We start from the raw sequence: 16,918 nt of genomic DNA on the forward strand, positions 1-16,918 counted from the left end.
AAATCTCGAAACCCAGTGGCTTTTGGCAGAAATGCGTCCAGACCCCATAGTAGGTTACTGACGCAGGGCCACTCCAGGGGGGAAACAGTGTTGTCACTCCGCCTGCTCCACCTTGGCGGCTCGGTGGCTGTCATCCTCCAGAGGCCATTGGACAGTCAGGCTTGGGCCCACAGTGATGAAACTTGTTGGGCCTCATGGGATAGGGGTGGAGCCGGTCCTGTCCTCCCCATCCCAACGAGACCCCAAGTCATCACCCACGAACGGCCTCTCTGGCTCCTGATCAAGCTGCTTAATGGCCATGATCCCAGAGACTCAGAAGCAAATTTCGAAACCCAGTGGCCTTTGGCAGAAATCCCTCCAGATTTAAGTGTTAAAATTTTGGAATTTCAAAATCGCATGGCCACTACTGCAGCCACGTGACATCATATGTTATTCATAACCAGCAATAGAAAACAAATTGTCTACTGTTGCCTTTTCAGCAGATCTGAGTGTTGGGGTAAAATCTCAAATAATAATGGTGGGTCTGGTGTCAAAATATTGAATGTGATCAAAGTAGAGAAAGAGTAATCTGGAAATCATCTGCCCCACAGGTAGAGGGAGGGTGTGGGATGGGGGCATACTGGGGTTGTTGGGGGTGGAGAATCGTCACTGGTGAAGGTATGGGTTTTTCATTATATGACCGAGACTTAGACCCGAAAGCTTTGTAACTGCTCTCACGGTGATTCATTAAATAAAATTATTTAAAAAATGAAAAAATAAAGTAAGATGGAGTTCATGCACAATTCAATCAGCTAATCAGTGGCCTGAATAAATAGCAGTACTCCTACATGAAAAAAAATAAATAAAAATAAAAAAATAAAAAGCAGCACACAGTGACCTTTCTGTAAATCCCAGTCATGCCCTTATTTGTAGCCTAATGGCGCTCTCAGCGCTGCTTTCTGGTTCATCTCAACTTCATTTCTTCCCTGTAGCTGTTGCTCAGCTATGATACAGTAATGAGGAGACTGTCCTTGAAGTCAAATGCTGAGAGCTCAGAGACACTTACGCAGGAGATGAGCTGGAAGATACCATACACGTGGGCCACAGACTGCTGGTCATTTAACAAATTTTATTTGAGGACAAAAATGGTTACGTAGGGGCAAAAGGAATGTATTATGTGTGGAACAGGAGATGGGAAGAGGAAGGTGATCTCAACAGTGACATGGGCTGTATGGGACAGAGACGGGATGTCACAGGGCCTCTGTGATCTAATGCAGAGGTGGAACAGTACGTTTTACAGATATCACAGCTCCACCATCTCAAGTTCCGGCCATCAACAATTGCAAGCCATGAGGCTGTACTAATCATCAAGGAATGTCAGAACTCCTGGCACCAGCTCAACCTTATCAAGTCCAGGTCCCAGAACCTTCCTGCATAGATAATCAGGGAGCTATACCAGGGTAACTCCAATTCTCTCTCTCTCTCTCTCTCTCTCTCTCTCTCTCTCTCTCTCTCTCTCTCTCTCGTCCTTCTGAAAAGTCCCGGGGGGGGGGAGGGGGTGGCGCACTGGGGGTAGCTCACATGGAATGTCTGATGCTGCTTTTCAAGAAAAATGGAGCAGAGAGACAGAGACAGAGGCAGAGGCAGACAGAGACAGAGACAGAGAGAGAAATAGAGAAAGAGAGAGAGAGAGAGAGACGTACCTGCCACAAGGGCAGGCTCAGGAGGTGGGGTCAACTTGGGGGATGCGGGGACATTGGTGCTGGGCAATGTACACTGGTGGAGGGATGAGTATTGGAACACTGTAAGACTAAAGCCAAACCACCAACAGCTTTGTAAGGGTCTATCTAATGGTGATTCAATTAAAAAAAATTTAATAGGGCCTGGGCCAAACTTGTCCATGCCCAGCTTCTCTCCATCCCTCACAAGGCCCCCACAAAAGCCAAGAGAATGGGGGGCACATGAGAGGAACCCCTGGGGAAGACAGGGACAGGCTAGAAGCCCAGGAAATCGGGGTGCAAGGTCAGTTCTCCCAGGCATGCCTGGTGGCCTCAGTCTGCAGGCTATGTCTGCACATTGTGTCTGCACACCCATCAGTCAGGGTGACTGTGGGGAGGCAGGGGGAGGGGATGACAGGCAGTGGGTACTCTGGGGGACATGGAGGGCCTGTGACATGCCCTTTAAAATCACTGGACACTCCTTAGCCCCACTCAAGTGAGAACCTTGGGGAATTATGAGAAGGGAAGAGGGGGCTCTTGGTGACAGGGAGTCCCTCTCACTGATCCCGGAGCAGACCCCTTCTGTGGACACAGCCCAGTTGGTGCCCAGATGGAAGACAGACCATGGAAGAGCCTCTTTCCTCAGTCACCGCGGAGTCTATTCCACTGCAGAGCCCTGTCCTCAGGGGACGAGGAGCAAGGCCCAGAGCAGGAGGGATGGGTGGGACCAGCTCTAAAACCACAAGGTTCCTGTTCACATGTTCCAGCTCTGAGAGGCCATGAAGACCAGCAGGACCTCTGTGGGGGCTCTCGAGTGTAACTGCCCAGGACCCATAGCAGGAAATAAACACCCCTGAGGTGGGACAGTCACGGAACCCAGACTCCAGGAATGTGTGGCTCCCGGGCAGGTGATTTCAGAGAGCCCAGGCACGTCCTAGGCGGTAGGGGTCTCTAAATCCACATAATATAGCATTTCCTGCTACTGACCCCTCTGGGGCCACCATGAGGGTCCCCTTCTGTTCAGTGCTCAGACAGAACAGTTCCTAGTCAGAGGATCTAGGCCACTGTGTCAGAGCTAGGCCAGGGAACAGTGGCCACGTATATAGTGCCGCTCTGGGGAGCCATCCAGAGGCCTTGGAGGCAACCCAACAGAGCAGACGTCACGGACTAAGGCCATCTAAGGCCCTGAGGGTGGTTCATGGGGACTGGAATAGTGTAATGGTGATACCAGCAGTGAAAGAGAAAGCCTCAGTTTCCCCTTGCCTGCAGCTGGAGCAGTTCCATTGTAGTTATCTTTACTCCACACCCTAAACTCTCTGCAAAATTCTGAGCTCTTCCTGAGGAAAATTAGTGATTTCCCAAGACCATAAATTCTGCCCTAGACCTTAGGCTCACCAAAGACTAAGTGATAACGAGCAATACCTAAGACCAAATAGATCAATCAAAAGAGCTGAAGACAATACCTCTATAGCAACTCACAACACCCAAAAGGAGAGAGAGAGAGTGCAAAAAGGGAATGCTCTGCCACAGAGGTGGGGCAGGGTGATGGGGGATGGGGTGGGGTTGATGGGAGGAATATTGGGCTCATTGATGATGGAAAATGGGCACTGGTGGAGAAATGGGCACTCAACCATTGTATGACTGAAATGCAAACACAGAAGTTTGTAAGTGGGGGTATGGTGCCACCAGCAGGTCAATCTGTACCTGTGAGGCGAGTGCATCAGCAACCTGATTGCCCCTTCAGACTTCCAGATACCCAAAATTGCTGTTGTGCCTTTGGCCAGACCCCAACAATTTGAGCCAAGTTTATCAAGAAAGTAAACGGCCAAAAGTTAGGTGTGTGGGAGACACACCCACAAACCACCTCCAGCTCAGCTATATAATTGGAGGCAATGCCTCTCTCGTTTCCTGATCGAACGTCTTAATGGCCATGATCCCAGAGACTCAGAAACAAATCTCAAAACCCAGCGGCTTTTGGCAGAAATGCATCTGGTCCCTGCAGTAGGTTATAGGTGTCGGGCCACCCCAGGGAGGAAAAGGTTTTGTGCCTTGGACTGTTCCCCCTGGTGGCTCCGTGGCCTCCATCCTCCAGAAGCGATTGGATGGTCAGGTTTTGGCCCGCAGTGACGAGACACACGGGGACTCACAGGATGGGGGTGGAGCCGGGCTTGTCCTCCCCACCCCAACGAGACCCCAAGTCATCGCCCACAAATGGCCTCTCTGGCTCCTGATCAAGCTGCTTAATGGCCACAATCCCAGAGACTCAGAAACAAATCTCGAAACCCAGCGGCTTTTGGCAGAAATGCGTTCGAACCCCACAGTAGGTTACTGTCACCAGGCCACCCCAGGGGGGAAAAGGTGCTGTCCCTCCGCCTGCTCCCCCTTGGTGGCTCGGTGGCCGCCATCCTTCAGAGGCCACTGGACAGTCAGGTTTGGGCATGCAGTGATGAGACACACAGAGCTTCATGGGATGGGGGTGGAGCCAGCTCTTTCCTCCCTGCCCCAATGAGACCTTGAGTCACCACCCACGAACGGCCTCTCTGGCTCCTGATCAACCTGCTTAATGGCCATGATCCCAGAGACTCAGAAACAAATCTTGGAACCCAGCAAGTTTGGGCAGAAATCCCTCCATATTTAATTGTCAAAATTTTGGAATTCCAAAATCTCACTGCCATTACTGAAGCCACACGACATCATATGTTATTCATAACTAACAATAGAAAACAAATTGTCTAGTGTTGCCTTTTCAGCAGATCTGAGTGTTGGGGTAAAATCCCAAATAATAATGGTGGGTTTGGTGTCAAAATATTGAATGTAATCAAAGTAGAGAGAGAGAGTAATGTGGAAATCATCTGCCCCACAGGTAGCAGGAGGGTTTGGGATGGGGGGTATACTGGGGTTTTTAGTGGTGGAAAATGGGCACTGGTGAAGGTATGGGTGTTTCATTGTATGACCGAGACTTAGACCCGAAAGCTTTGTAACTGCTCTCACGATGATTCAGTAAATAAAATTATAAAAAAGGAAAAAAAGAGAAAGGTGAGTTCATACCCAATTCAATCAGCCTAACCAATGGCTGAATAAATAGCAATACTCCTACATAAAAAAAAAAGTTTGTAAGTCTATAACTGTACCTCAAGTTGATTCACTAATAAAAATAAATAAATAAATAAATAAATAAATAAATAAAAAGAGCTGGGGAGTTTCTTCCTCTTCTACTTACTTTCCAGTAAACATCCCTGGTTTCTAACTCTGAGTGGCTGAAGAAGAAGAAATTGGTAAGCGTTGATGGCAAGAGACCCCTGTCCCCACTCCTGTGTCATTTCTGGGGCTCATTGAGGAGAACATACACAGCAGAAGAGCAGGAAGTGTTGCCAGGCTCAGATCTGTTACTGGATACCTGGCCTTATAGCTCGACGGGGGAGAAGGTGGCACCGGTCCTCCAGTGCCAGGTGACAAGCACCGCATGCATTTCCTTCAGGAGGATGTAAGATCCTTCCAGCTTTCTCTGAGACCCTCACTTTCCCCTGGAAAGCGGAACACCAGAGTTGAGGGGGTCGGCTTCTTTCCTGGGAAGCCACAAAGGGCTGCCTCTCCTTCCTTGTATCTCAGAGCCCAGGAGAAGCACAAGTCCTAACGTCAGCAGCAGCCCTGCAACAGCCCTACCTCAGATTAGAGGCCAACGTCAAGCCCTCCAGCACATGCCCTGAGCCACCTTTCCTCATAATCTCCTCTCTGTTGCCCATCAGGATGCTCCTCCCTGACTTTGTAATTCTCTGCAGATTCCTGTCGCCTTCTCCTTGAGCTGCCCTTGGATGCCAGCTGTGCCCCCGGAGAGACCCAGAGGCCTATCCGCTGGGCCAGGATCAGCCTGTGCCCATACTCATGGCTCCTGTGCCATAGGCAGGGCAGCCTGTCCCGTGGAGGCAGCAAACGCAGAGGGTCAGCCTGGTCCTGCATCTGCATATGGACCCATAAACTGCCTGCGGCTGGTGAACCAGAGAGCCAATGTCCCTTTCCTCACACCTCTTGGCCTTCCTCTTCCAAGCTGTTCTATCTCTCTCCCTGAGGCCATTCACAATCTCTGTGTTCAGGAAGTAGGCAGCAGGCCCTGTCTATGTACCACTATCACCACCAGGGCCAGAATCTGTTTTTGTTGTTGTTGGTGGTGGTGGTTTATTTGTTTGCTTTTGGGGTCACACCTGGCGATGCATAGGGATTACTCCTGGTTCTGCACTCAGGAATCACCCCTAGCAGTGCTCAGGGGACCATATGGGATGCTGGGAATCGAACCCGGGTCAGCCGCATGCAAAGCAAACGTCCTACCCGCTGTGCTATTGCTCCAGCACCGGCCAGAGTCTGTTTTAAGGCCTATTTATTTCAGACCCTGGAGAGATAGCACAGCAGTAGGGCATTTGCCTTGCGCCCAGCCAGTCTGGCCAAGCGGGGTTCGATTCCTCCGCCCCTCTCAGAGAGTCCAGCAAGCTACTGAGAGTATCTCACCCACACGGCAATGCCTGGCAAGCTACCCGTGATGTATTCAATATGCCAAACACAGTACCAACAAGTCTCACAATGGAGACGTAACTGGGCCGGCCCAAGCAAATCGATGAACAACGGGAGGACAGTGCTACGGTGCGGTGCTATTTCAGACCCCTAGACAGGGTGCAACTACTGCGGCTGAGTGTCAGGGGTTCTTCTCTCCTGGTTACCTGATACAAGGGAAGGCCAAAGGCAACTTTATTGACGATGTTCAGACTTTACTCCTGGCACAACACCGAGGAGTCGCTGTGGGGGCACCACGACCCCCAGCAGAAGTCGGTAGGGCAGGCGCTGGGTGGGTCCGGGAAGCGCTGGTCGCCCCCACCCTCAGCCCCGCCTGCAGCGCCTCTCCAGACCCCTCCGCAGCGCGCCACCAGCGCCACCTGCTGGCAGACGCCGGACCACCCGCCCGGGGAGCCAGTCAACACCACCCCACCCGGCTCCGGAGGCAAAACGGACCTCGCACACGTCCGCACCAGATCACTGCCACCGGCCCCAGGGACGGCACCGCGACAACGGGACCGATGCGACTACGACTCGGACCTTCTGGAAAGCAGCCCGGGCCGAGCAACCGAATCGCCGCATCACCCCAGCCGCTATACAGAGGTGGCCGCCAGGAGGCGCCCGAGCACCGCTGGCGGGACCAGCGCGACCCGAGGGGGACTTGGGGCTTCACGGCGCCCCTCACCCAGGAACAGACGGACTCCCGGCAGGACCATCCCCAACCCTAAAGCCACACCCCACCTCTCAGCGGGTGTGCCTGTGCGTGTGTCTGCCTGTCCGCTTGCTTGGTTCTGTTTGGTTCTGTTCTGGGGCCGCAGACCCAGCCCGCACTCCCTGGCTGCGCGGTCAGGAAATACTGCAGCAAAGCTCAGGACTCTGGAGGTGGGGGGTGGGGGGTCTGGGGAGGGAGGGGACGGGAGCCGAACTCGGGTGGGGGCGGGTGCAACCCAATGCAAGCCCCCACCCACTGCACTGTTTTCTCCAGCACCCACTCCCACCATTCATTTTAGGTTTTCGTTTGATTTTGTTGCTTGAGGACCATACCCCCAGTGACGCGCAGGGATTACTCCTAATTCTGCACTGAACTCAGGGATTACTCCTGGGGCTCTCTGTCTCTCTCTGTCTCTCTCTGTCTCTGTCTGTCTGTCTGTCTGACTGTCTGTCTGTCCGTCTCTCCCCCCCCCCCCCACTTTCTCCCCACTCCAGTCCCCACCACTCAGTTTATAACAGACTTAGGTACTCTGTTACTGTGTGAGACAGAAGGAAATTAGTGGTATACAGAATGAAATCAAGCCGTTTTATTTGTGATGGTAAAATGGAAGAGGAGGAGGAGAAGGCGGAGAGGAGGTAAATCTATATCTATCACTGCTACTTCAGGGGACCATGCAATGCCAAGCATCCAACCTAGGGGTCCAGAGAGTCGTGGGGACATGACTACCTAGGCCACTGTTTGGGAGTCACCCCATGGATGAAAACTTCTAGATCATCTGTTAAAATTAGGATGTGAATTAGAAAAATAACTCAACAGACTAAGTTCACCAGGCCTCCTGGCGCACTAAGAAAGTCTGGAGGCAATAAGTGAGCCTCCTGGATCATTCTGAAGGCCTGTGAATGACAGTCACACTTCCTGGGGCACCCTGAAAGTCTAGGACAACAAAATGGACTCCTAGAGCACTCTGAATGTCCAAGAATGATGAAATGGATCCCTTGGCATCCCAAATATGTGCGGACAACAAATGGGCCTCTTGGAGCACCCTGACAGCCTGGGGATGATAAAATGACCTGCTGGGCCACCCCCGGAGCTGAGGACAACAAAATGATTTACTGCATCACCCTGAGGTCTGGGGGTGACAGGATGGCCTCTGGGAGCACCATGAAAGTCTGGGGATAACAAATTGGCTCCTAGAGTGCTCTGAAGCTCCAACAATGACAAATGGGCCTCCTGGAGGACCCTGGAGGTCCAGAGATGACAAAAGGACCTTCTGGAGCACCTTGAGGTTCTGGGGGTGACAGATGTGACTCCTGGAACATAGTGAAGGTCTGAGTATGACAAACATGACTCCTGGAGCACCGTGAAAGTCTGGGAGCCACAAATGGGTATCCTGGTATCCACCGAAGTTCTGGAGATGTAACAGGAGGCTCCTGGCACACTCTGATCCTCTGGAGGCAACAAGCAGGCTTCTTGGAGCGCTCTGACTGTCTGGGGCCACCAAACGGCCTCCAAGGGCACCTGAAGGTCTGTGGACATCAAACAGCACCCTGAAGGTCTGGGGGTGACAAATAGGCTGCCTGGATCACCCTGAAGGTAACAATCATGTCTCCTGGAGTAACCTGAAGGTCTGGAGGTGACAAAGTGTCCTCCAGGGGCACTGTGAAGATATGGGGGTGATAATCAGGACCCTGGAGGTCTGTAGAAAACTAATGGGCCTCCTGGAGCACTCTGAAGCTCTGGGGATGAGATGACAAACGTGCCTCCAGGGGAGAGATGAAGGCTGGGGACATCAAACAGGCCTTCTGCACACTCTGAATGCCTGGAGGCACAAACGGAATTCTAGAGCCTTCTGAAGGTCTGGGGAACAAGAAAAAAAGAAGAGCCTCCTGTAGCACCCTAAAGGTGCTAGGAAGAAATTGTGCTCCAGGAAAACACTGAAAGTCTGAGAACAATCAAATGGCCTCCGGAGAGCCGGATGGCCTGGGCACCCCAACCTGGCCTCCTGGAGCATGCTGAAAGTCTGGAGGAGAGAAACATGTCTCTTGGAGCAGCCTTAAGGTCTGGAGACAACAAGATGGCCTCCAGGAGGACCCTAAATGTCTGGGGCTTCCATGTGTACCTGGAAGGTGTGGGGACAAAGTTGAGAATCCTGGAGCACCCTGAGGTCTGTGGGTACCTAACAGGCCTTCTGGAGCTCTCTGAAAATCTAGGGACAAAAAACAAGCCTCCTAGAGCACCCTGAAGTTGTGGGGACAAAAAGCAAGCCTCCTGAAGCACCCTGAAAGCCTGGGGATAAGAAATCAGCATCCTATAGTACTCTAGGTCTGAGGATGACAACATGGCCTCCAAAGCACCCCAAATGTCTGAGTATAATAAAATGGCCTTCTGTATATACCGAAATGTCTGAGTATGGCGAATTGACCTCCTGGAGCACCCTGCTGGTCAGGGAATGACCACATGGCATCCAGGAACACCCTGAAGGTCTATGGAGCTGTTGAGCCTCCTGGACCATGCTGAGAGTCAGGCGGTAAAAGCCAGGCCTCCCGAATGCTCAGAATTTCTGGAGATGACAATCGGGCATCCTGGACAATCATGAAGTCTGATGAGGACAAATGGGTATCCAGGAAGACTGAAATTCTGGAGATGACAAATGAGTTTTGTGGAGCACTATGAAGTTATTTGGTGACAAATGAGCTTCCCAGAGAACTCCGAGTGTCTGGTTATGACAAACAGGCCTCCAGGGGAACCTTGAACTTCTGGGAATGACAAACATAACTCCTAGAAAAATCTTGATGTCCTGGGTGAGACGAAAGTGCCTCCCTAACAGTCTGGGGACAACAAATGACCACCTTGGGATACTCTGAAGGTCTGGGATGTAAACAGACTCTCTGGCACACCCTGAACATCTGAAGGCAATAAACGGGCTTCTGAAGCACACTAAAGGTCTGGGGTGACCAAATGGCCTCCATCAGCATCCTGAAGGTCTGGGGATAATAAGTGGGCAGCAGTCCTAATTTTTGGAGATGAAATCAGGTCTTAGCCAGTTGTCGCCCCCAATGTGCCAATCTAATTTTTCAAACCAGGTGTGTGGACACCAGGGGCCTGCGATGCCTATCCCTTCACCCAAGCTCCAGCCCCTCACCCAAAGGGAAGCTCCGACTCTCAGCAACTCACCCAGGAACTTCCCTCCCCTGGCAGCTGTCTCCCCCAATATGCCGATCTAACTTCTCAAAACCAGTGTGTGGACCCCCAGCATCGCCCCCGGATCTACCCCTCACAGCATACCTTGAAAATCTCTGACCACAAAAAGTTACTTCATCTCCATCCTACATTTGGGATATTAGTTAACCCAGGCCTCATATTTCTTTACCTATGCATAATCCACAGTAACACACAAAGACAGTCCACTGCAGGGGCCAAAGCATACAACATGCAGCTGAAAAACTACAAAACACAAAAATCATAATGGTAAAACAACGCAGAAACTCATCAGGCTTAGTGAGTGAAATCACTGGTCTGGATGAATCAAACAGTAATAATGAACTACATAACCTCTCAGATAAGGATTTTTGAATGGAGCTGTTAATGATGGAGCTCAAAGAATCTCAAAGGAGCTCAAAGAATCTCAAAGGAGCTCAAAGAATCTCAAAGTTCAAGGGGAATCAAAGAATCAATGGAACACACTGCTGATAAAACACAAGAGGAGGGGGCTGGAGTGATAGCAAAGCAGGTAGGGAGTTTGCCTTGCATGTGGCCAACCCGGGTTCGATTCCCAGCATCCCACATGGTCCCCCGAGCACCGCCAGGAGTAATACCTGAGTGCATGAACCAGGTAATCCCTGTGCATCGCCAGGTGTGACCCCCCCTCCCCAGAAAAAGGATATGAGAACAGAAGTGAGAAAAATGGAAAAGAAAAGACAAGCAAAAATGACAGACCTAAAAAACTTGGTGGGCCAAGAAAAAAAAACTCAGTGGAAGATCTCAGCATCGGAGTAACAGCTGCTGAGGACAGAATCAGTGAGCTCTAAAATGAGGTGCAGAGAATCTCCAGACAAGAGCAGAAAATGGAAAAGAGCCTCAAAATAAACCAACAGTTATCAAGAGAAAACCGGGATCAAGACAAGAGGAATAACATAAGAATCATTGGAGTCCCAGAGGGACAGGAAGAAAACCCAGATGAAGAAGGAACTCTCAAGGACATCATTGCTGAAACAGTCCAAGAGCTGGAGAGTGCATGCACACAGATTCAGGAGGCCTGAAGGGTACCAATGAAAAGAAATCTACATAAAAATACTCCAAGACACATCCTTAGCAGAATGGGGAAAAACACAGATAGAGATAAAATTCTGAAAGCAGCAAGATCAAAAAAGAAAATTTCTGATAAAGGTGCATCCTTGGTGTTCCCTTCTCTATCTGAGCTGTGTTTTCCCCCAGCATGTGCTGACAGCTTCCAATCTGTGGAGCAGACCTCCTGGTACTTATCTCAACTATTCTTGGGTGTTCATCTACCATTCTGTTACTTCATATTCCCCAGATGAGTGCAGTCTTTCTATGTCTGTCCCTCTCTTTCTGACTCATTTCACTTAAAATGATACTTTCCATGTAGAACCACTTGTTTGAAAATTTCATGACTTATCCTTTCTAACTGCTGCATAGTATTCCATTGTGTAGATGTACCAAAGTTTCTTTAACCAGTCATCTGTTCTTGGGCACTCAGGTTTTTTCTAGATTTTGGCTACTGTTGACAGTGCAGCAATGAACATACAAGTGCAGATGCCATTTCGACTATACTTTTTTGTTCCTCTGGGATATATTCCCAGGAGTGGTATTGCTGGGTCAAATGGGAGCTCAATTTCTAGTTTTCTGAGAATCGTCCATACTGTTTTCCAAAAGGGCTGAACCAGTCAGCATTCCCACCAGCAGTGAAGGAGGGTCCCTTTCTCGCCACATCTGTGCCAACACCGGTTGATTTTGTTCTTCTGGATGTGGGCCAGTCTCTGTGGTGGGGCGGGGTGCTGGGGGGGTAGGAGGGCAACTGGGTTCATTGGTGGTGGAGAATGGGCACTGGTGAAGGGATGGGTACTTGATCATTGTATAACTGAAACCCAAACACTAAAGTTTGTAAGTCTACAACTGTACCTCATGGTGTCTCACTAATAAAATAATAATAATAATAATAATAATAAATTTTTAAAAAGGTGCATCCTTAAGATTTACAGCAGACTTATCTGATGAAACTCTCCAGGTGCAAAGACAGTGGGGGGGATATAGTAAAAAAAAACTCAATGAAATGAATGCCTCACCAAGAATACTATACCCAGCTAGACTTTCATACTTGAAGGAACAACACAGAGCTTCGCAGACAAACAACATCTGAGAAACTTCATAAACTCAAAACCATGGCTGCAGGAAAAACTAAATGGGCTACTTTAAGACTAGACAAGCCCCCCAAACACACAAAACTGCTACAGAAAAGTGGGATAAAGTCGTCAACAATAATCTCTCTCAGTATCAATGGGCTAACCAGACCAATTAAAAGACACAGAGTGACAAGATGAATTCGAAAATTGAACCCAACATTCTGCTGCCTGAAACTCAGAAATGCATCTGAACAGTCAGAGCAAACACAGACTCATTGCTTTCAAAGGATGGAAAGCAATTCCACAAGCAAACAACTCCCTCAAAAAAGCTGGGGTGGTTATACTATTATCAGACCACATAGATATCAGACTGAAGGTTACAAGAGACAGTAAGGTAATTTCTTAATGCTCAAAGGATCTGTACATCAGGAAGAACTCACACTCCTAAATATATATGCACCTCATGAGGTACCAGAAAAATACTTAAAACAACTGCTCATAGACTTGAAGAAAGACATTGATAGAAACACAATAATAGTTGGTGATTTCATTCTCAATAGATCAACCAGACTCAAACTCAGCAAGGACATACTTTATCTGAGGGAAGAAATGGAAGACAGAGGTTTAGCAGATTTCATCCAAAAAGTCGCAAGGTTTAGACATTTCATCCAAAAAAGCTGAATACACATTCTTCTATATATAGGATATTTTCCAAGATAGACCACATTCTGGGCCACAAAACATACCTCCATAAAATTAAGAGGATTAAAATTGTATCAATGATCTTTTCAGACTATGATGCACTGGAAATAGAAGTGAATCACACAGAGAAACAGAAATTCAAATCAAACACCTGGAAACTAAGCAGCTCACTACTGAACAACCAGTATCTTAGAGAGGAAATAATAAAAACTCCTGGAAACAAATGAGAATGAAAACATGAATTACCAGAATTTATGGAACATGGCAAAAGCATGTTAAGAGGGAAGTTTGTAGCTCTACAAGTTTATTCCTCAGGAAGGAATGAGTAACTTAACCTCATGAGAAACTTAACCTCACAGTTTAGGATCTTGAAAAGTGACCAACAAAAGGAGTCCAAACAAGGTAGAAGAAAGAAATAATAAAACTTAGAGCAGAAATTAATGACTTGGAAACCCAAAAAACAATCCAAAAGATCAATGAAACCAAGAGCTGTTTCTTTGAGAAATGTTTTTCTCATCAGTAAATCACTGGCAAGACTCGGGGAAGGGGGAGGAGGGAGAGAGAGAGAGAGAGAGAGAGAGAGAGAGAGAGAGAGAGAGAGAGAGAGAGAGAGAGAGAGACTCTAAACAGATTCACAAATGAAAAGGGGACATCACAACAGAAACCACAGAAATTCAAAGGATAATCAGAGATTACTTTGAGAATCTTTATGCCAAGAAATAAGAGACCTCTAAGAAATGAATAAATTCCTGGACTCCTATAATCTCTCAAAGCTCATCCCAAGAAGACTTGGAATATCTGAACAAACCTATCACTATCAAAGAAATTGATATAGTAATCAAAAGTCTCCAAAAAAAAAAAAAAAAGGCCCTGGCCCATATGGATTCAGTAGTGAATTCTTCCAAACCTTTAAAGAGGACCTACTCCTAATCCTGTTCAAGCTTTTCCAGGAAATTGAAGAAAAAGAAACTTCCAAACAGTTTCTATGATAGAAGTATCACCCTAATATCAAAAGCAGACAGAAACACCACGAGAGAGAGAGAGAGCGAGAGAGACAGAGAGAGAGACAGAGAGAGAGTGCGCGCGCCATATCACCCAGCAATACCACTTCTGGGAATATATCTCGGAGATGCAAAAAAAAAAAAACAGTAGAAATGACATCTGCACCTGTATGTTCATTGCAGCACTGTTCACAATAGCCAGAATCTGGAAACAACTTGAGTGTCTGAGAACAGATGACTGGTTAAAGAAACCATGGTGCATCTATACAGTGAAATACTATGCAACTGTTAGAAAAGATGAAGTAATGAAATTTGCTTAGAAGTGGATGGACATGGAAAGTATCAGGTTAATCAGAAAAAGAGGGACAGACATAGAATGCACTCATTTATGGAATACAAAGTAGGATAATTATGAGACTAACATCGAAGGACAGTAGAGACAAGGGCCAGGAGGATCGCTCCACGGTTTGGAAGCCTGCCTCATGAGCTGGTGGAAAAGGCAGCTGGGATAGACACGGGACCACTAAGTTAATGATGGTTGGAGGGATCGCTCTGGATGGGAGATGATCATCTGGATGTCCCCATCTATGGAGGATCCTGGAGTACTGTCTGGGAACGAAGTAACAAGTCACCTGGAGCAGTCTGGAGGCAAAAATCAGTCCTCTTCGAGCAACTGGAAGGTCTCTGGATGATTATCCCCTCGCTTGGAATACTATGAAGCTCTAGGGACCACTACTCTTGGCTCAGTGTCCTGGGACAGGGGTGAGGGCAGAACTGAGACCCAGGGGTGGGGCCAGAGAGGACAGGGTGTGCCTACGTGTCGAGGGGCAGGGATAAGAGCAGGGCTGAGGTCAGACTCCAATAGGCACAGGACCCTGATGCTGTTGGTTCACATCCTGTTGGCGGGCTCTGATGCCCCAGAGTCCAGGAAGAGTCCAAAGGCTACCTGGTGAGTGGGGGCGCCGTGTACCTGTCCCCAGGTTCGGCGGGTCAGGGTCTTGGCTGACCCCGTCTGTATCGTGGAGATGCAGGAGGATCCCGGAGGAAGCTCAGGCCAAAAATGCTCCTGCAATTATTCCGAGTACAGGTGTGGTGCGGCGGGCACAGACACACGCTGTCCAGGTGCTACTGCGATTTCTACACGCTGCACCAGTGGGTGAGACGCCCAGGAACCCCGAGACCCCGACTGGCTCCTGGCCGAAGCACAGGGACACCCTGGCCCCACACCCTCCCACAGTCCTGAGGCTTGGGGAGGGAGTGGGTATGTTCCAGCCTGACCTATCCTTGCCCCCCCTCCCCACCCACTGGCCACCTGTCCCCTGCCCCCACCCCCTAGCACTTGCAGGGGTGTCTGATCGGGCCCTCCTGGCAGACCAAGAAACTGTACCAAGTGCCTGACTTTCCCTCCAAACGCCTGCCTGGCTGGAGAACCAGAGGGCTGGAGCAGCAGTGGCTGGGCCTGGAGGCCTATGTGCAGGTGCGGGCAGGTACCTGGGGGCCTACGTGCAGGTGTGTGGGGTACCTGGGGTCCTACTTGCAGGTGTGGGGGGTTAACTGAGGGCCTACGTGCAGGTGTGAGGGATACCTGGGGACCTACGTGCAGGCACAGGGGATTCCTGGGGGGGGGGGGGGGGGGGGGCTCATGTGCAGGTGTGGGGGGTACCCAGGGACCTACGTGCAGATGCGGGGGTACCTGGGGTCCTATGTGTAGGTATGGAGGATACCTATGGGCCTACGTGCAGGTGTGTGGGGGGGGGGTGAGTACCTGGGAACCTAAACTAAGGTGCGGGGATACCTGGGGGCCCACGTTCAGGTACTGTGGGGGATGTCACTGCAGGGGCGTGGGCAGGATGTGGGGATGGGGGTGGGGCAAGTCACTCACTGCCCTCAGTGTCTTTGCTGGAGTGAAATGGGCCTGAAAATCCTGAGTTGCCGAGATTGCGGCGCAGGGCAGGTGCAGGATAGTCCAAGTTGGCCTCATGTCAGATAAGAGTCTCAGGAAGGCGGATGCACAAAGTCCCTGAGCTGGATTCCGTGCTCTTGTCCTGGAGACCTCGGATCCTTGTAGGGTTTGGGGTCACAACCAGCTGTGCCCAGGGGCTACTCCTGGCCCTGTGCTGGGCACGGACCCGCCTCCTGCTTCGGCAGCATCTGCTCCCCCACCTGGCCTCTCTGCTGAGGAGCTCTGGAAGGCCCCTGGTGTGAAACGGCCCAGCTGACTGGTGACTCTGTCCTCCAGGGCATCCTGCACTTGAACCAGGAAGTGCCCAAGGAGCTTCTGGAATTCCTGGGCCTTCTGCACTCCCCCGCAGACCCCAAGACCAGCAGCTGGGGGTGAGTGCCTTTTGGGACCATGGCTTGGCAGAGGGACCAAGTGTTGGGGGTGGCAGGCTAGGGGCGATTACCTGCTTCCCAGACCTGGGCCTGTCCCTGATAAATCAGCAGCCCTTAGAGGTGGTTCCAGACCACTTAGTCTTGCCCCTTTCTTGACACCCCCCTCCCCCACCACATCCCCAGGAGCTTATTGCTTCTCCCTTTGGCTCTCTGGGGAAATTTCTGCCTGGTGACAGCTGGCGCTGTGACCTACACCTGGCTGCTGCTGCCCTCTGGTGGCCATCCGGGAAGGCTTGTCCTTTGCTGGTCACAACTTTCCTGTCCCCATTTCCTGAGTGGGTCCCTGGTCTGGTCATCCAGAGTCCACCAACAGGAGGCCTGACCCCACCCTCTGCTCCATGACTCATGGTTTCTTGCCTTCCTAGCCCACAGCCATGCCATCAGCCTGTACTAGGCTTTGGCCTGGATCCCTATGTCCGCATCCCTGTTCCAGGTGAGTAGCTGACCTCGGTATCTTATTTTAGAATCCAGGTGCATGGAGGAGGGGAGCCTTACATTTTCGAGAACCCA

General features: G+C 50.1%; 1 protein-coding gene across 1 annotated transcript; it reads left to right on the forward strand.

The window, feature by feature from the left end:
• Positions 1 to 15,074: 15,074 nt before the first annotated feature.
• LOC130042758 (sorting nexin-22-like) lies at positions 15,075 to 16,849 on the forward strand. Its single transcript, XM_056134951.1, has 4 exons — positions 15,075 to 15,170; positions 15,387 to 15,491; positions 16,254 to 16,348; positions 16,774 to 16,849. Exons 1-4 carry the CDS (start codon positions 15,075 to 15,077, stop codon positions 16,847 to 16,849), a joined length of 372 nt encoding a protein of 123 aa, XP_055990926.1.
• The last annotated feature ends 69 nt before the right edge of the window (positions 16,850 to 16,918 follow it).

The sequence above is a fragment of the Sorex fumeus genome, unplaced genomic scaffold, assembly GCF_029834395.1.
Source record: "Sorex fumeus unplaced genomic scaffold, SorFum_2.1 ptg000109l, whole genome shotgun sequence".
NCBI classification, from domain to species: Eukaryota; Metazoa; Chordata; class Mammalia; order Eulipotyphla; family Soricidae; genus Sorex; species Sorex fumeus.

What these genes read in the sequence shown, in the direction of transcription:
- LOC130042758 (XM_056134951.1), top strand. Translation starts at nt 15,075, where the DNA reads ATGCTCCTGCAATTATTCCGAGTACAGGTGTGGTGCGGCGGGCACAGA. An exon ending in TCTACACGCTGCACCAGTGG is followed by an intron (nt 15,171 to 15,386) that starts GTGAGACGCCCA and finishes CCCTCCTGGCAG; the next exon opens with ACCAAGAAACTGTACCAAGT. An exon ending in CCCAAGACCAGCAGCTGGGG is followed by an intron (nt 16,349 to 16,773) that starts GTGAGTGCCTTT and finishes TTGCCTTCCTAG; the next exon opens with CCCACAGCCATGCCATCAGC.